This window comes from Macaca mulatta, chromosome 11, assembly GCF_049350105.2.
Source record: "Macaca mulatta isolate MMU2019108-1 chromosome 11, T2T-MMU8v2.0, whole genome shotgun sequence".
In the NCBI taxonomy this organism is placed as follows: Eukaryota; Metazoa; Chordata; class Mammalia; order Primates; family Cercopithecidae; genus Macaca; species Macaca mulatta.
The window spans coordinates 113,523,614-113,543,363 of NC_133416.1; the positions used below are offsets into that span (position 1 = coordinate 113,523,614).

General features: G+C 43.0%; 1 protein-coding gene across 11 annotated transcripts in view; it reads left to right on the forward strand.

Moving 5' to 3' along the window:
• The first annotated feature begins 2,923 nt into the window (after positions 1-2,923).
• The window catches only part of TCP11L2 (t-complex 11 like 2), a 49,231-nt gene continuing 32,404 nt past the window's right edge, over positions 2,924-19,750 (forward strand). For 2 of the 11 annotated variants that reach the window (XM_015152633.3, XM_077952558.1), the window contains exons 1-5: positions 7,787-7,901; positions 9,054-9,192; positions 12,287-12,375; positions 14,181-14,372; positions 17,398-17,533. In XM_015152633.3, the coding sequence (XP_015008119.1) occupies positions 14,216-14,372; positions 17,398-17,533 (293 nt within the window). In that variant the 5' untranslated portion in view covers positions 7,787-7,901; positions 9,054-9,192; positions 12,287-12,375; positions 14,181-14,215. 11 annotated transcript variants of the gene reach the window in all.

Here is a 19,750-nt window from a genome sequence, read left to right on the forward strand (position 1 = left end):
TCATGGAACTGAGACCAGAGGGTCTTGGGAGCTCACGGAAGTAGCTAGTGATTGACTCTAACATATTTTAGACTGAAGAACCAAGCTTGGGAAAGAACTAAAGGAAGCCAGGTATACCTAAGACCATGCTAGGGATGCCATAGCTGGTGTCATCAGCATTGGGCACCACCACTGTAGCTCTGTGAATCACTCTTATCTACCTGTGGTGGTCAGCATCTGATAGAACATGCGTAGGTCCCATGCCCATGCTACAGCCGCCGGGGTCTGGGAAGACGGAATGCCTTTCCAGCTCCAGCAGTAAAGTATGAATGGGATTAGCATATCATCCCCTCTCTGGCTTCTATCATAAATAACAGTTTACCATTTGGGAAGCTGGATCACCAAAATGACAAATGGCCCCCACAACATTATTATCCCCATTTTATACCTGTAGGGATAAGGACATATGTATAATGAGCGGTGGAACTCAGTTGTCAACCCTCTGGTCTGTCTGAACCCAAAGCCCACCCTCTTTCCACCATACCACATTTCCTCATTATATACAATGATTTTGTACCTCAGTTGATTCTTTGAAAATTTTGATCTATGTAATGCTTACAACTTTTAAAAAGCCATTTTTTAAAATGTCCATGTATAATCACAGAGGTCTTCCTTTAAATAAAGAATTCAGCTTGAACATTAAAATTTATTAAAATTTATTTGTATAATTATACCGAGGTGTTTTTTGGGGGGTTTTTTGGGGTTTTTTTTTTTTTTGAGACTGAGTTTCACTCTGTCGCCCAGGCCAAAGTGTAGTGGTGCAATCTTGGCTCACTGCAGCCTCTGCCTCCCAGGTTCGAGTGATTCTCCTGCCTTAACCTCCCGAGTAGCTGGGACTACAGGAGTGTGCCACCATGCCTGGCTAATTTTTTGTATTTTTAATAGAGATGGGGTTTTATCATGTTGAACAGGCTGGTCTTAAACTCCTGACCTCAAGTGATCCGCCCACCTTAGCCTCCCAAAATGCTGGGATTGTAGGAATGAGCCACTGCTCCTGGCCTATACTGAGCTTTTCAGGAACTTACTGATAACGTACATGCAGATGTACATGTAACATAAATAACGGCATGGCCTGGGATCCCTCTGAGGGAATTGGCCAGAAATGTTTCGTGTGTGTGTGTGTGTGTGTGTGGGGGGGGGGGTGATGTGAATATATATCTATGTAAACAGCTTCATATTTTTGTATAAAGCAGCATTCCATTCTTGCTTTCTGGAAGGCACAGCCACCCCAGTATCTGGTCCAGGCACCCTTCAAGAGTAATGGAATGTGATTATAAATACTTTGGGCACTTAGTTGGTACAGAGCTGGTATGCTTGTTGACATGTTGTTATGGAAATTAGATAATTATGCCAATGGGTAATACTTTGCATGTGACACTGCACGTGTGTATGTGTGTATTTGCGGAGAGAAGCCATGAAGTGAGTTCTTCTGGTTTCTATTCTTGACCTGCCAACTGAGTGAGTCACTGCTGAGTATCTCTTTAGTCAACATAAATCCTTAGTGCCCTAGTATACGACCTTCCTGTAGAATGCCCTGGAACTCAGGTAAAAGCTACTGTACAGGCATCTGAATGTTCAGAGCTCTCAATTTTTTATCTTCAAAAGGTATGGCTGGATGTGGTGGCTCATGCCTGTAATCCCAGCACTTTGGGAGGCCAAGGGGCAGATCACTTGAGGTCAGGAGTTTGAGACCAGCCTGGCCAACATGGTGAAACCCCATCTCTACTAAAAATACAAAATGTTAGCCAGGTGTGATGGCACACATCTGTGATTCCAGCCACTCACGAGGCTGAGGCAAGAGAATCACTTGAGCTCGGGAGGCAGAAGTTGCAGTGAGCCGAGATCACGCCACTGAACTCCAATCTGGCTGACCGAGTGAGATTCTGCCTCAAAAAAAAAAAAAAAAGAAAAGGTAGTGTAATTATTTAAGTCCCATATCACTTTGAGAAAGGACATTTGTCCAGTTTATCATCAAAGAAAGGTAAGGTTTTATAGGTCAGAGTTTGGGGCAAAAACATGTTGAAAATGAAAGCAAACTGCATGCACTTTGGCTATCGAAGAATAGGGCTTGAGAAAAAGAACTTAAAAAGTAAGGATCAATATTCCCCCACCCAGCATTAATAATTTTGACATACCATAGTGAGGGACTTTTTGCAAATCTGTTCTTTTATATACTTTATATGAAAAGCTCCATTTATTGTCATGGCTTTCTTAAATATGAATAAAAAAGAGATGGGAAATTTGCTTATTGTGCAGTATCATAGCCTATCTTCACTAAGGTATATTTAGGAGGACATACAATGATAAGAGTAGTTGCATTGTATGGCAGTGTGAAATAGACTAGTAATATATGGATGACATTCTCATTGCAAAAGAAATAAGCTGTTTGAATGAATACGGAATAAACGAGGAACTAACTTGCCTAAGTAGCCTCCTAAACAGTTCAGTTTCTTTTTAGTCCATTTCTATGTATTTCATATATGCACAATGCATATGTGCTGTCTCTAGTGTAAGCTCTCCCTAGCATAAATCGTGTCACTCCATAATCAGCGTTCTGCAACTCATGTTTTCATGTTGAATCGTGTATCTAAAGAGTCACATTTCTTAATCCTTCCTTTATGTCTTCTGGAGATTGCATCTTATTTTAGTAGCTCTTCCTCATGCCCATTTGGCTATTTCATTTTATTTTAAAACTGAGGGCCTAAGTGTTCATCCACGAACACTTTAGCAAAGCAATCATTTAGAAAATGGTTGATCGCCTGCTGGCCTGGAGGTGGGCTAAAGAGAGTGACTGGCTTGGTCAGAGGTCTGAGCCATCACCTGTTTGGCCTCCCATAGGTGCTCCTTTGAGCTTCAACTCTCTTTGGCCCCTCCCACTTCCTGCCCCAGAGTTGTCTTCACTGCTTGTTTTCATTCTGTTTCTGCTTCCCAGGGGACAACAGTGGTGCCCAGGTAAGAGGAAGGGGCCCAGGGAGGGGTGTAGGGATTACTAAGAATATTTGTCTTTTTAGTATGTGACAGGGTCAGGGACTGGGCAGTGCCTAAATGTGAAGGTACAGGCAATTGAAATGAGAAATAACTGCTAATCTTTTACTAATTCAGTTCAGTGGAGTCAAAAGAAAACTGGTTTTGGTGCTTTGGAAAATTGTTCAAGCATCAGCTAATAGTCAAAACTGGTCGATTGCCTAGATCTACCTTGTCTTCCAAATGAAAGTATATAGAACAAAAAAATTTGCCTAAAAGGTATGGTTAATTTTTTTTAATAGACCTTATTTTTAGAGCTCACAGTAAAACTGAGTAGGAGGTATGCAGTTACTTTTTGAACATTCAGGGCCTAATTCTCTAGTATGTGTATTAGCCAAATTCATTTTCTTCTTTTTGCTTTCTATTGTATTTTCCCCCTCACTGATTTTTGGCCCTTTCTGTAGCACCTGAAGATGGACAGGGGAGAGAAAAAAGTGGGATTCCTTTTAAAAAAAATTAATTTAATTTTTAGTTTTTATTTTTTTTTTTGAGACAAACTCTCGCTCTGTTGCCCAGGCTGGAGTGCAATGGTGCAATCTCAGCTCACTGCAACCTCTGCCTCCCAGGTTCAAGCAATTCTCCTGTCTCAGCCTCTCAAGTAGCTGGGATTACAGGTGTGTGCCACCATGCCCAACTAACTTTTTGTATTTTTAGTAGAGACGAGGTTTCACCATGTTGGTCAGGCTGGTCTCAAACTCCTGACCTCAAGTGATCCTCCTGCCTCGGCCTCCCAAACTGCTGGGATTACAGGTGTGAACCACCATGCCCGGCCATTTTTTTTTGAGACTGAGTTTCACTCTTGTTGCCCAGGCTAGAGTGCAATGGCACAATCTCGGCTCACTGCAACTTCTGCCTCCAGGGTTCTAGTGATTCTCCTGCCTCAGCCTCCCAAGTAGTTGGGATTACAGGTATGCACCACCATGCCTGGCTAATTTTTTCTATTTAGTAGAGATGGAGTTTCACCATGTTGGTCAGGCTGGTCTCGAACTCATGACTTCAGGTGATCCACCCACCTCAGCCTCCCAAAGTGCTGAGATTACAAGCATGAGCCACCATGTTCGGCCCATTTTTTTGTTTTGTTTTGTTTTTTTCAGTTACAATGGACTCACATCTTACATGAGGGATTAGGCTCTTAAGGAAGACCATGAGATCAAAGTGCAGTGAAAATTACTCTTGAAAATTTTTAAATGAGCCATAAGACCTGGGATACACCAAGTTTTTGTTGTTTTTGTTTGTTTGGGGCTATTTCTTTTCTTCCAGCATTGAAACAGACATAAGTTTCTTCGACTGAGCACTAGTTGAAATAATTGATCGGCACTTAGGGGCAGGAAAATAAGTGTCTTTAACCACTAGACTCATATTCTGTGTGGGGAGATCAGGACCAGTTCCATAATTTGCCAGGTCCAGTGCAAAATGAAAATGCAAGGCCCCTCTTTCAAAAAGCACAATATTAAGAATCTCAACATAACAGCAGCAAAGTGTTAAACCAAGCACAGGGCTCTTCCAAGGGTGGGACCTTGTGCGACTGCCCAGACTGCACGCCCATGAAGCCAGCCATGGGAAAGAAGTTTGGAACATAATGAGAAGCTCAGAAACTCTGATCAACACAGGAAGAGAAGCCTCAAACTCCTATGGAGAGAAATAGGGGACAAGATCACTGGAAGTATTTCAGTTATTCTCTTGTGTTCCTCATATTCTGTCCTAGATGAGTCCCGTATAGCTAAATTTGCATTACATTAAAGTACAAGATGCAACTCCACTAGAAAAGTTATAAGGCTGAGAGGTTGCAAATCCAACTGTAAGTACATTTTTGGATTTTTGTCCATGATTTATTATAATTTAAAACTCAGATTTCAGAAGTGTAAAAAGAAAATGAGTATTTCTATTTCTTCATCGAACAAAAATTTTATCTGCCCTTAGTCTTTTGCCAAGAGTGATAGACCACATTTGGTCTACCGTGTAATTTATAGGGAGAAAACAAACTGTTATTACTGTCAGTTCTCCAAGTGGTTCAAAAAAGGTAAGTTAGAAAAACTACGTGTAATAATATGTCTTCTTCAAATAAAATGCTAATTGTTTTACTTACTAAAGAGGTTGCCTTTTCAGACTTTGGGGTTTTTTTTGTTTGTTTGTCTGTTTGTTTTTTCTCAGAAAGTCATGAACATAACCTGAGCAGGGAAGATTTTATGTTATGACTGTCTGAGCCCTCTGAGCAACAATGTGATACAAGGCTCATTTTTGAGGGAACTGCTTTATATTTTACAGCACTCCATTTTTTCAAAGTGTTGTTTTTGCTTTGAAATGGAGTTTTGCACTGTCGCCCAGGCTGGAGTGCAGTGGCGTGATCTTGGCTCACTGCAACCTCTACCTCCCAGGTTCAAGCAATTCTCCTGCCTCAGCCTCCACAGTAGCTGGGATTACACCACGCCCAGCTAATTTTTTGTATTTTTAGTAGAGACGGGGTTTCACCATGTTAGCCAGGATGGTTCATCTCCTGACCTTGTGATCCACCCGCCTTGGCCTCCCAAAGTGCTTGGATTACAGGCCTGAGCCACCGTACCTGGCCCAAAGTGCTTTTATACACAAGTCAGGCCAAGGGCAGTTGGTCAGGTAATTCACCAAAGGGTTTTCAGATAGCAAGTTATTTAACATTAAAGTAACAGAAGATAGTATTTCCAGCATCATTTCTTATCTCAGCTTGGGTCTCTGATGTTACCCCCACCACTTCCACATCAAGGCTTGTACACCAGCACATGTTGAAACTTGCTTTGACAAAAGCTGCTTCCTGGTGGCTTTGAGAGCTATGTATCTGAACTTTAAAAGAAGTGTCATGCCTAGGGTCAGGCAGCTGGTCACTCAGGTATTAGAGACAACTACCCTGACTCATGGTCACCTGCTCCAACTTGTGTCATAGCACAAAACAGTACTTAAATCCTTACAAAGCTAACAAAGGAAGTAATGTCGCCATGTGTCATTGTCACAGAGTTACCAGAAGTTTGGGGGATTTGGGTGTTCATCTTTCTATTGTGGAGTTTTTAAGGTGGTGATGGCAGTTGTGTGGTGGCTGTCATTTGGCAAGAATTGAAATTGGAGGCTTCTGTCATCCTGATTATTTATCCAACAAATGACATAAAGAAGGGCATGTTTGTAGGGAAGAACTCCGGTGGGGACAGCACCTTCTATTTAATCTCTGAACCTGTATTATTAAGTTGTATATTTTAGGAGAAGAGAGGAAAGTGGTAAAAGGAGGCACAGATACAAATTTATACAGATCACCAGCTAAGTTTGGCCACAGTGGTTTGCCAAATAGTTAATACTTATTGAATGCTTATTGTGTACCCAGCTAAGCACTTCACAAGCTTTATTTCACTTTATCCTCACAATAACCCAATGAAATAGCTATCATTGTTATCCCCAGAGACCACGATCTCATGCATAGTGAATGTCAGAGCCAGGATTGGAACCATAAAGTAGTCTGTGTTGTAACCACTAAACAACTGACTTTCTACCCTGCTTTAAAATGTTGCCTGTTGTTTGTTGTTGTTGCTGCTGCTGTTGTTGTTTTTGAATGGTGGTGGCCAATTTGCCTCCACAATCCAGACATAATTTCGGCACTAAACAGAAATACTTCAGTCTATACAAACTTCATGTAAGTAGTTCCTGCATGAAACTATTTCCCAAGTAATACAGCACCGATTTACACCTGGCAGAGGGCATGGTTTTGATGTGAGCAGTTGGGGGAAGCTTGTTTCTCTACACCCTCAAGCACGCCCACAGCAGGAGCGGAGCAGCAGGCCAGACGGCACAGAGCCCTCCTGGGACTGGTTATTTACATTAACCAAGGTCGAAATTTCTCCGGGAGATAGGTGCTGCCAAGATCCCCAGAGGAAGTAAGACGCTTTATCTTTTGCACGCACACCAAGTCTTCAGAGGGCCTGGATGGGTGTGACTCCCAGGAGCTAACTGTCCCGTGCAGGTGCAAATCTGAATCCGTGTTTATGTGGAGGTGAGACGCAACTGGAGATGACGCGGTTAGTCGCTGACGTCCGTGGGAAAGCTCACCAGCAGCGTTGTTAGTTGGGTTGTCTCTGTAAGTGTGGACAGTGTTGTGGTGGGCACCCAGTTTGGATCGCCCCGTCTAGACAGGGGTGTACGGGCACTCAATGTTCCACGCACTGCTGGGAGCTCGCGGTGCAGTCCACGCGGGTGCGCCCGGAAGCCCAGGGGATCCGTTCCGCGCTCCGCTGGAAATTCGGCCGCCGGCTTCGCCCCGCCCCCAGAGCCCCTGCTCGGCACCCCGACCCCAGCACCCCCGCTCGGCCCCGCCCCCAGTGCTCCGTCAAGCCCCGCCCCCAACGCCCGGCGCTCCCGTCGGTGCGGCGGCCTCAGTTCCGTAAACACTTCTCTCCCCGCCCCCGGCAGCCCGGACCGCACCACTTGCCGCGCGGGGAGACCGTGCCGTCTCGCATCCGAAACACCCTCCCATCCGAGCTGTCCTCGGCTTCTCTGGTTTAAACATGACGAAGACTGTTTGTCTAATAGGTTCAGTCTGTGAGCGCTCGGCTATCGGAGCCTGAAGGGCCCTGGATCCCCTTGCCCCGTCGTGCCGTCGTCCCCCCGCTATCCGATTTTGTGATGGCCGCGCCGTGGCTGCCTCCCTAGAGTCCCTCAGGGCCCTTTAAATACCGCGTTGCGCGGGGGGGACGCTGGGGTTGGGGGGGTTGTTGGACTGGTGAGTTTTCGAGGTGATAGTGCTGTGCTCGGTGAGGGGACGCCCAGAGAGCCCTCACGCGGGATCACTCCGTCGCCGTTCTCCTCTTGTCTACGTGCTGGACCCGGTGCGTATCCTTCACGGGGAAGGCGTTGCCGGCTCGCAGGTGACCGGCCGGGGCCAACGGAGGGGACACTGCTGCAGCCCGAAGGCTCCTCCGCCCTATCTCGGAACTCCATGCTGGGACGGCGGGGCAGGGGCCATCAAGCTGGTCTCCTAATTCTTGTCTCACCACTCCACGTCCCCTTGTTTGACCTCGAACTGCCGTCCCGCGTGGCAGCGGGGAGCGGGGCACCGAGTGGCCGCCCCGCGTGTCGGGGTGGACACAGACTTCGGGCCCCGGAGGCCGCTTCGCCGCTGTTTAAATCCTGCTGGACAGGTACCAGCGGCATCCCGCCATCACTGCCCAGGGCACCCCCTTCCCCCGCACCCCTTGGCCGGGCTGGAGTGGGGAACTGAGCCAGGGTAGAGGCCGGGCGGGCCCGGCCGCGTGTGTTTGGAGTTTGTTGCCGTGGTTTCCCGGGCACTCGGCTCTGCCTCCGCCGTCCCCTCCCCCAAGGGTTTGTTTTGACAGGAAACGTGGTGCTGCTGGAGGGGAGGGGCGGCCAGAGGACGTGGGCGAGGTCGTGCAGACTGCTGCTGCGTCCCCTTGCCGGGACCTTAGGTTAAGGGGAAGAGGTGGAGAAATGCCGATCGGGCCTGGGCTGGAACGCTGAACCCTCAGGGGTTGCTTGTGCTTCCCAAAGCTGCTACTGTAGGTGGCACCAGTGGGGGTAATAGCAATGATTTAAGGTGGCACATGGATGAACATGGTTACTTGTTTTCGTTACTATTAAGAAAATCTGTTCCATTAAGTAAGCAGTTTCACAATGACAGAATTTCCTTTTAAAATAAATACATTTAAATGCAAAAATCTAGCTAAGATAAAGAGACACGGTTAGTAAATTATAGCATAGGTAAGGAGGGAGATGTAGAAATAGTCATAAAGAGTGGTACTCAAATGACTGCAGTTTGGGAAAATCTTAGATGGTTGTCCTGCTACCTTAACTGTGAAGAAACTGAACAAGTTGTCCTTGTCCCCAGTGGGCGTCTCAGCACCCATGGTCACCAGCCCAATCAGGGACCTTGCTCTTCTTACCTGCCAACGGATAATGAGTTTATCTCAGTGGTTCCCACTTGAGGAGGCTCCCTTCTGTGGTCCTTTTCCTGTCTTCTCTAGGGATTTCATGCATCACCCTGACAGCCAGTGGAAATTGCCTGATTTGAAGAGGCCCAGGACCAAAGATACCCAGTCATGTGTGGATGCAGCTTCAATGCCATTTTGTGAGAGGTTGAGGGCCCCAGAAGGGGAAGCACAGGTATTAACAGAAAACAGACCAGCAAGTGTGGGAGGAGTGCTTTCAAATATGAAAAGTGCCTAGGAATCCTTCTCCCTGATGCTGTAATGCCATATGTAACGTGAACATCTGCTTTGTAGACAGTGACTGGCTTGTTGACTTTTATCTAGCTCTTTGTTGGTTCTAACTTGATGAAGACCAGTATTGTCTAGATGAATGGTGTAGGCCCCTATCCCTCTGCTCTATGGTTTTTGCTTTGCTGTGGATGAATAACTTTATTCTGCTCTATGGTTTTTGCTTTGCTGTGGATGAATAACTTTAGCACTGCTATTTGAGACTGATTCTAAAGCAGCATTTTGCAGAAGAGGGAAATTTTTCACATCATCTGCAACTTTTTTCTTCAGAGCCCAGACTTAGTCCTCTGACTCCCTTCCCTTTACTACACGTATGCGAAGGCTTGTCCTTGCATCTGACCTTGATCTGGTCTTAAAGGATGGTACCCACTAGATGTTTCTTGAAGTTTCTTTTTTACATGAGCTAACCTTAATTGGATGGGTTCCATTCCTCAAGGCCCTGCTGGGTAATCTGAATATTTCACTCCAAAATGTTTATGACTGTAAACAAAATGTTTATGACAGTTAACCTTTTTGCTAACGTGGGGTTTAACTAGGGATTTTGTGGTGCATAAAGAATGGCTCCCTCCTAGAGGATTTTCTGTCACTGTAGCGGGGTGGTGGTGAATTGTTTTGGGTGACGAACTCCTTCGGTGATGCCCTTCACAGAATGGCACTTGAGCAGCCATACCAGGATAAGATCAGCTTGCTACCACGTGTGCGAGGGTCCACATGGTGATGGGTAGATCGATTTGCCAGTGGGAGTGGAAAGAGTGAGCAGCACACCAAATTTTCTCCAGCCATCCTGGAGTGGTAGAGAGCATGGGTTTCAGGGATCTGCTTCCTGGATTTGAGTTGTGCCTCTACGCTGCTGTGAATCACTGGGCAAGTAATGCAACCTCTCTGGGCCTCAGGATCTTATGATAAAATTGGAATGATACCTTAGCTAACAAGGTTATAATGAGGATTCAAGGAGATAAAATATATAAAGAACTTATCATAGAGCAGTTATTGATGGCTTATTATTGAGGTAGTAATAAGCACTCAGTGACTGTTAGCTGTAATTGTTATTATTTGCTACACGTGAGTTTCTTTAAGCTCCTGGAACTGTGGGTCTTTGCTAGTTTGAATTTTTGGTGCCTTGCAAATGCATTGAAGTAGGCACTGGGAATTGGAGAGGAGAGTCACAGCTTCCACCAGCAGCTTAAAATCTAGTGGGAGACAGATATGCACACAAGTGTAGTACTGTAAGTGACTGCATAATGGGAATATGAGTAATGTGAGTGAGGCAGAAAAGAAGGAAAACTCAAGGTGTCTTATGAATAGGAGTGTGGCATAATTAGTTCATGCAACTATATTCATTGAGCTCCTGCTCTAGCCCAGGCAGTGTTCTAAGCTCTAGCTGGCTCATTTAGATGCAGTGAGTGTAGCTATCAGGGAAGGTTACTTCGAAGTTGGTGACATTAAATTTCAAATCTGAATGACAACAGGGAACCAACCACAAGGAGATCAGGGAGAGGAACATTTCACAGGGAGAGAATAGCAGGTGTGAGTGCCCTGAAATAGGAAGTTTGGCATGTCTGAGGAACCCAAAGAAGATCATGAGGGGTTAGTGGGAGAACACTGCAGAATGAGATGGGCAGAGTTAAGATCACAGAGGGTCGTAAACCATGGCCCAGAGACTTAGGAAAAGGGAACCCACCTAGGGATGAACTCTTAAAAAGGATTATCTGTTTTGCCTCTTCTGGAGGGCACTGTTCAAGAAGGACATCAGGACAAGTTTGACTGTCTAGAAGAGTTCTTGTAATAGAGTGGTATTTAAGTTATCACAGCGGTGGGCACAATCAAAATTTCAAAACTGCAAGAGGTTGGACTGTTCTGAATTTGAATCTTGAAGTTTCAGTTCAGCCCATCATCTTCTCTTTTAACCTTTCATTTGGAAATACTTTCAAACTTACAGATAAAGTTGCGAGAGTAATACAAGGAATACCGTGTTGTGTACCTTTTACTCAGATGCACCTATTAACATTTTGCCCTATGTGCTTTATTATTTTTTCTCTTTCTCTTTCATTTGAATCATTTGAGAAAAAGTTGTATTATGTCATGGCCCTTTATTCCAAAATAGAAAAGCACAGTACATTTCAACTTCAGTATATTTAACATTGGACAATAGACAATAGATTCAAATATTGTTAACAGTGTTATTGATTGACTGATACTGTCCTTTACAGCATTTTTGCTTCAGTACTGGATCCACTCTAGGATCACCTATTGCACTCAGTTATCAAGTGTTTTTTTGTTTTTTTTTTTCTTCTTTTTTTTCATCTGGAACATATTCTCAACCTTTCTTTGTTTTTTATGACATTACATTTTCGGGACTTGTAACTTCTTTTGTAAGAATAAAATAATAGTTGACATCCGTCAGGCACTTACTAGGGGCTTAAGAACTTGACAGATACTATTTCAGTTAATCTTCACAACACTTCTACAAGGTGGATACTATTATTGTCCCCATTTTACAAATGGTAAGTTCTCTGTTTCTAGTCAGTAAATAATCAAGAGGAGCCAGGATTGAGAACCCAGTCCACCTAGCTCCAGAGGCAATGTTCTTAACGACTTCAGTGACGTGTGTTATCATCAGTGTATCTTTGCAATCCTGAACCAGTGCAGAACTATTTGCAGATAGAGTTGCTGCAGAAAGGAAATAAGGAAGTAAAGCTGGACACAAGCTGAGGAATCACAAGCAAATTAAAAACCAATCTCCTGTCTATCTATAGTGAAATATAGTACTAGCCCCTTCAAGTCCTTGTACCCATTCACACCTCTTGAATGTCAGTAGTCTTACTACCATTCATTTATTCAACAATAAATATTTGAATGCTTGCTGCATTCCAGTGATTGGTTTCAGAAGAAATGACATAATATTGTATCTATTATCACAAAGTGATGGAATAATACAATAAAAAATGCAAATATGACAGTACTTAATTTTCTTTGAATAGTGACCTGCTATCGTGTTGGAGGCTTTACTTGGAGTCATCTTCAGTCTTTTCTGTTGACTTTACCTTTGACCAGTGATTAAATTCTCCAGGTATGATGAGATGTGATGTTTCTGAAAAGTTGTTTGATTTACTTGTGAGTTGCAGTGTCAAAAGTTAGGTAGATCTAAGTTTGCATAAGGAGTATTACCTTTCTTAAAGAAACAGCCTGGTTTCATGATCATCAGTCTAAGGGAGAATCCAAAATAGTTTTTAAAGCAGTCTAAATATCCTCAGTGCCTTTTGAATCGAGTAGCTTTGTCCCCAGGTGACTTACTTGGAAACTCAAGACGGAGAAAGGTAAGAGCAGGTATGAAGGAACTCACGGAAGAACATTCACACAGTGATGGGCCATTCACTCTTGGCTTTTGTCTGTCAAACAAGTGCCAAGAGTTCTGTTCCATGTTAACTACCAGCCTTGTTTGTCTGTTGAAGAACATGGTGTTATCCTGACCTAAAACTGTTCTTCCCTCCAGAGTGTTTAAGTCCTGAGGCAATGATATTAACAAGAAAAAGCAAATAATAGAAAACATTTGTATACTGTTTACTGTGTCAGTGACTGTTCCAAACACTCTGCATGTATTGAGTACCTGAAATCTCACACCAACCCTATGAATTAGGTATTCTTAGTAAGCCTGTATGAGGAAACAGACAATTTTTTAATAGAGTCATAATGGACATTTTGGCTTCAAATACAGGCTTCTGCTTGGATACACTAAGGCCCAGTTGTAATATGGAGGCGTATACCTACTAAACAAGTTTCTAAACATTTTTAAAATTTTCCATTGCAGCCCCTGTGTCAGGAACTCTACCTCCAGTGAATTGCTGGAAGAAAGTATAGTTACAAGTATAGTTACACATTATTAAGCATGCCTGGCATAAGCACATTTAATTTCTCAGAACTTCTAGTGTTGCCTCATGGAACTCTGGGTTTGGAGCATCTTATATTCCTAGCTGAGGGAAACCTTATAACTGGCCCAGCCTCTCAGAAAAATGTGCATAAAGTCACACGGCACATTAATGATGAACTCAGGTCACAAACCCTGGACTCCTGACTCCCAATTATTTTAATCTTTGCACTTTTCTGCCTTGTTAAATACAATTAAAAAACCAAGTGTGCTATCCAGCTAAAGTAGAAAAATGAAATGGACAGTTAAAACTATTAAGCTAGTTCATAAATTCTCATGGCTGGAAGCTCTTACTCATTTTCACTTGGAAAAGCAGCCAGAGCTCATTTGAGGCAACTGTAGTAGAGAAAAATTAAGAGCAGAGCATGCATAGCACAGTTGTTATATTACAGGGGAATAACTGGGGGGAAAAAAGACAACTTAAAGTGGAAACAAACTTTAAGATATTCAAATAAGAGCATGACAGGGAACTGGGAATTTTGACGTTTAAATCTAATAAGATAGGCTTACGCAGTAAATTCTCTGCTCTAGGGCTTGGGCTTTGGCAGTACCAGGCTGGTTAACGTGTCGTGATATCAGCTTGCACATGTTCTGGTTGAAGCTTACCAAATGAGATTCAGGGATTCTGATTTAGCTGACACTGAATGAATACTTGTCATATACTTGGCACTGGTCGTGGACAAGACACAATCTCTGCTTTATTAAGGAGATTCAGAAGTAGCCATGGGAAGAAAATAACAAGGGACTAATATACAAGGAGCTAAGTACTCACCTGGAAATGCAGGAGATGTGCTGCAGACATCCCAAGAGGAGTGCTGTTCACTTTGGCTAAAAGCAAGGCTTCCTGGAGAAGGTAGCATTTGCAAGAAATGCCATCAGTGGGACATCAAATGTTGGCAAAGAGAAAAAGCAAACTAGAACATTGATGCAGGGTCTGTTTGTCTGTGCAGGTGCTACCTTTTTACCCACACTTAAGTGACCCAAAATGCCCTTCAATGGCGAGAAGCAGTGTGTGGGAGAGGACCAGCCAAGCGATTCTGATTCTTCCCGGTTTTCCGAAAGCATGGCTTCGCTCAGTGACTGTGAGTGCTCCAGGCAGAGCTTTACAAGTGACTCCTCCAGCAAATCCAGCTCTCCTGCTTGTGAGTCAATGGGGGAGCAGGGGTTGAGGGTGGCGGGGCTACTTCTAGATATGTGTTGGATCTGAAAACTCAGAAATGCCTGAGAGCAACAGACTTCCCCTCCTTTCTAGATGCCCCAGAATAGCGCTGCAGGGGCACTGCAGCTTTCCTGGACACATGCTCAGAAATAAATAGCCACTAAAGTTTACAACCTGCTGATTTTTATTTTGATTACTGCCTCCGATCTGCTTCGGTCTGACGATAAAGCAGGACTTCAACCTCGTCTGTCTTTTCTCCTTGAGATTACTTCTTAGATCCCCGCTCAAGGATAAATTCAAATTGGTCTTTTCTGAGTATTCCTGATTTACACTGAAGGAAACTGGTCTTCATTGAAAGGTCAGGAAGGAAGTGAAATAATCTAAAGGGTTTCATGTTGATTTCAAAAAATATTGTGCAAATCACCCCAGGAAGGTACCCACAAGGAGAATTACTACATTAGGGGTGTGAGAAAGAGTTAAAAGAGAGGTCACAGCAAAAGGAGATATCTTTTTCCCGTTTTTGGGTGTAGAAACTAGAGATGTGTAAAGCAGATGTGTTTGGCTTTTTTTTTAATTGGCGCTTTATTTAGTAAGTATAACACCTTTAACTGGCAAAGCAAATGCAGGAAAAAGCAACTAATGTTTAATATGCTGAACTGTCCACTTCTTACAAATTGCTTTATTTGTGTTTTAAATTTTTACATTTTTATTTTTTAAAACTTAGAAAATACGTAAGAATAGAGAAAAGAAAACATTGCCTATGATATCACCCAAAGACGACAGCGGGCAGTGCTTTGCCGTATCTTTATCCTTCACATAGACATATGTATGTATATATGTGTGGACTCTTCTTGCTTAGTATTATAACTAAAACATTTACTCATGATTACATGTTTTTGAAACATTGGTTTTATGAATACCTATTACTTCATCAAGTGAATATACGGTAAACTTAACCATTGATTCATCATTGGACATTTAGTTAGTTTCCTTTTTTTTTTGCTGTTACAAATAGTGCTTTATGAACATCTTAGTTCATGAAGCCTTTCTGGAAAGTCTTTTGGATATCACTGGATTATTGGACCAAAGTATATAGACATTTTTAAGGAGAATCTTGAGTCAGACCTGGCAAAAGAAATTAACAGCAGCCACCCCAGGTTTCTGTGCCTTTTCTCACTCTTTATACTGTATGTGGGGTTGGCACATCTGACACCGGGGTACCTAGACATCCTGAAGAAGGGTTTTACCAATTCTGTGCATCACCTTTCTTTTCTTCCTCCTCTTTCCCTGATCCTCCTCCTCATTTCCTAAAAATTAGGTAGCCAGGCACAGTGACTCACGCCTGTAATCCCAGCACTTTGAGTGGCTGAGGCAGGCGAATCACCTGAGGTCAGGAGTTCAAGACCACCTGGCCAACATGGTAAAACCCCATCTCTACTAAAAATACAAAAATAAGCTGAGCATGGTGGCATGCACCTCTAGTCCTAGCTATTCGGGAGGCTGAGGCAGAAGAATCACTTGAACCTGGGAGGTGGAGATTGCAGTGAGTCAAGATTGCACCATTGCACTCCAGCCTGGGTGACAGAGCAAGACTCCATCTTGAGAAAAAATAATAAATTAGGTAGTAAAATATTTCCTGTCACTGCTATTGTTTGACATTATGATTTTAATTAAAAGAACCTAAGATTTCCAACAGTGATTTTAAAAAGACATAATTTATTAGAATAGTTTCTTAGTATAATCTTTAGAAATAACTCAAATTCTTCATTTACTACTTCCTACTGAGAAGTACAATGTCCGGCTTCTCAGATTTATTCTATTTTACTTTTAATTATGTAAATTTATTGAGTTCTTACTATTTTCTTAAATTATCTCATTCAGTCACCTCAGGCCAACCCCATGAGGAGGAACGCTATGCCTCAGTGAAATCCAATGATAAATACCAATTGGCAAAACTTAGAGTGAACCTGAGCATTTATACTATACCGCCTATACATTTAAAAATTACAGTTTTTGGCCAGGCGCGGTGGCTCACACCTGTAATTTCAGCACTTTGGCCAAGGCAGGCGAATCATCTGAGGTCAGGAGTTCGAGACCAGCCTGGCCAACATGGCAAAACACCATCTCTAATAAAAATACAAAAATTAGCCAGGCGTGGTGACACGTGCCTGTAATCCAGCTACTTGAGAGGCTGAGGCAGGAGAATCGCTTGACCCCAGGAGGTGGAGGTTGCAGTGAGCTGAGATTGCACCACTGCACTCCAGCCTGGCAACAAAGTGAGATCCATCTCAAATAAATAAATAAATAAATATTATAGTTCTAAAAATCAGTTATTTCATATTGAGTCTACTTAATGAGACTTCTGAATTATAGAATAAAAATAATTTTATCAATTTCCTATATAATACATGTAAGTGCAGGTTTCAATGGGCACTAAAAATGAGGTAATTTTTTTTTTTCCTTTTTGAGGTAGAGTCTCGCTCTGTCGCCCAGGCTGGGGTGCAGTGGCGCAGTCTCAGCTTACTGCAAGCTCCGCCTCCTGGGTTCACGCCGTTCTCCTGCCTCAGCCACCACGCCCAGCTAATTTTTTTCTATTTTTAGTGGAGATGGGGTTTTACCATGTTAGCCAGGATGGTCTCGATCTCCTGACCTCACGATCCGCCAGCCTCAGCCTCCCAAAGTGCTGGGATTACAGGCGTGAGCCACTGCACCGGGCCTGGTAATTTAATTTTTGAAAGTAACTTATAATGGGCCTATATTAATAAGATGGTCTCAGAAATATTTGAGACAATGTTATCAAATATGGTAACTGAAGCTATTGAAGGAGTTCTTAAATTTTTGAAGCCTTTATTAAGTGAGGGAATTCACCTCTTTTAATATATAGTCTCCTTACTTATAAAACTCTGAAGTCTGTACATTCTGATAAATTAAACCTTATCTGCATCAGGAGGCTTCATTGGATGACAACTTTTCTTCCACAACATTAACTGGCTTTTTTTTTCTTTCAGCAACAAGCCCTCCAAGAGTTGTAACATTTGACGAAGTGATGGCTGCAACAAGGAACTTATCAAACTTGACTCTTGCTCACGAGATTGCTGTAAATGAGAATTTTCAATTGAAACAAGAGGCCCTCCCAGAAAACAGGTAACCTGGGGACATTTGTTATATGTAAACTGTGCTGAAGATTGTGTGTATGTGTGTGTGTGTGTGTGTGTATATGTGTGTGTGTGTGTGTGTGTGTGTGTGTGAGAGAGAGAGAGAGAGAGAGAGACATACTCACACTGATTCCTGGAAGTTCTTGTATAATATCCTCGGGGTAAACATTTAGTTCTCTAACAAGGTTCTTATACTTGTTTTAAAAAAATTCTGGCTGGGTGTGGTAGCTCACACCTGTAAACCCAGCACTTTGAGAGGTGGAGGCAGGAGGATTCCTTGAAGCCAGGAGTTTGAGACTGGCCTGGGCACCAAAGCAAGACCCCATCTCTACAAAAAATAAAAATAAAAATAGTATCCGGCATGGTGGCATGAGCCTGTAATTACAGTTACCCAAGAGAATGAGTCAAGAAGATCATTTGAGCCCAGGAGTTTAGGGACTGCAGTGAGCTGTCATGCCACTACACTCCAGCCTGGGTGACACAGCAAGACCCTATCTCAAAAAAAAAAAAAAAAAAAAATTCCTGTTTGTGACCAGCTTGGCCAACATGGTGAAACCTCATCTCTACTAAAAATACAAAAATTAGCCGGGCATGGTGGTGGGGCATCTGTAATCCTAGCTACTTGGGAGGCTGAGGCAGGAGAATTGCATGAACCCAGGAGTTGGAGATTTCAGTGAGCCGAGATTGCACCACTGCACCACGGCCTGGGCGACAGAGTGAGACTCCATCTCAAAAAAAAAAAAATTCCCCGAGGATACATATTACCCATAATCTTTAGAACTCAGTTTATATGTCACTTCCTGAGGGAAACTTTTTCTGACATTCCTGAACCCCCTAGACTACAATTAATCCCTTTGCTAGAGACACCTGTGGCCCTTGCTGCCTCCCTTTTGTTAAGAGGTCTTATAATTTTGTTTGATGTCCATCTTCCCCACATGATTGAAATGCATCATTTATGGAGGAGCTATGTCTGTAGTGTTTGTTGCTGTATCCTTATTGTCTAGCATAGTGCCGGACATACAGTACGGGCTCAAGAAATATTTGCAGATTGATTTATTGAAAACTGATATTCAGGTTCTGAAGAATAAATAAATGCACCTGAACAGTCAAAGTGCTAAAAGTAGGCAATCCAGAAATGTCTGGAAATGGGAGTCACAGCTGCAAGAGGTACTTCCTGGTTAACCTCGCTCTCGGACCTCTAGTTGGAGCCACCCCTTTGGATCCTACTTCAGCCTTTTTAGAGTCAGTGGCTCACAGGTTTCCTGGGACAAAGAGGAGAAGAGGCTTGAGACTATTATTACAGATCAATCATCTTTAGAAGCAAAGTTGGTTCATGGATTGAATTTTCAGCCTCGCAGTACCAATTATGAATCCTGAGGCATTCGATCAGTTAAGACAACTGAGAATATTTGATCCCGTTCAGAACTTTTTCATTTGTTTTAAAGCAGGAAAAGTAAAGGAAGTCAATGTAATAATTTTTCTTCTTTAAAAAGTGGATCATAGTCCTCCTGGGGATGTTGTTCATATAATATGAACATTTTTTAAGCTTGCCATCTATCGTGGGCATATCTGTTTGGTTTCCTTTGGTAACTGCATTTCTCCATGACCCTTGATACCAGCTCTACTGCTACAACCCTAGGCTAGGCCACCATCATCTCTGGCCTGGACCCTTTCAGTCCTAACTGGTTGCCCTGTCTCCATTCTTAGCCCCCCACAGTTCATCTTCCATACCCACACAGTAGCCTTAATGATCTTTTTAAAGAATAAGCTATATTAGATGATTTCTTTGCCAGAAACCCTTCAATGGTTTTCAGTTACTCAGAGACTAAAAATCTAAGTGTTTCCGTATGGCCTGGATGGCCCCCTCCCCTGACCCTGTCTCAGTGCTGTCTCTCCTGCTTGCTGTGCTTCAGCCACACTGGCTTCCTTTCTGACCTCAGGGTTCACCAACCTGGATCTTGTCTCAGAAACTTTGTTCCTCTGACTTCCCCTTTTTGAATGTTCTTTTCCCAGATATTAGACGTTCAATAAACATTTATTGACTAATACAAATGAATGTTTTTTTGAGACGGAGTCTCATTTTAAAGTTAAAATTTGTATTTTGTATGAAGTAAAGCAAAAGACAGGGCATATCTGTACTTTAAATTCAAAAGTGGCGAGTACAGGCCATAGTGAAGGCACTTTAGGCTCAGACAGACCCTGGGGT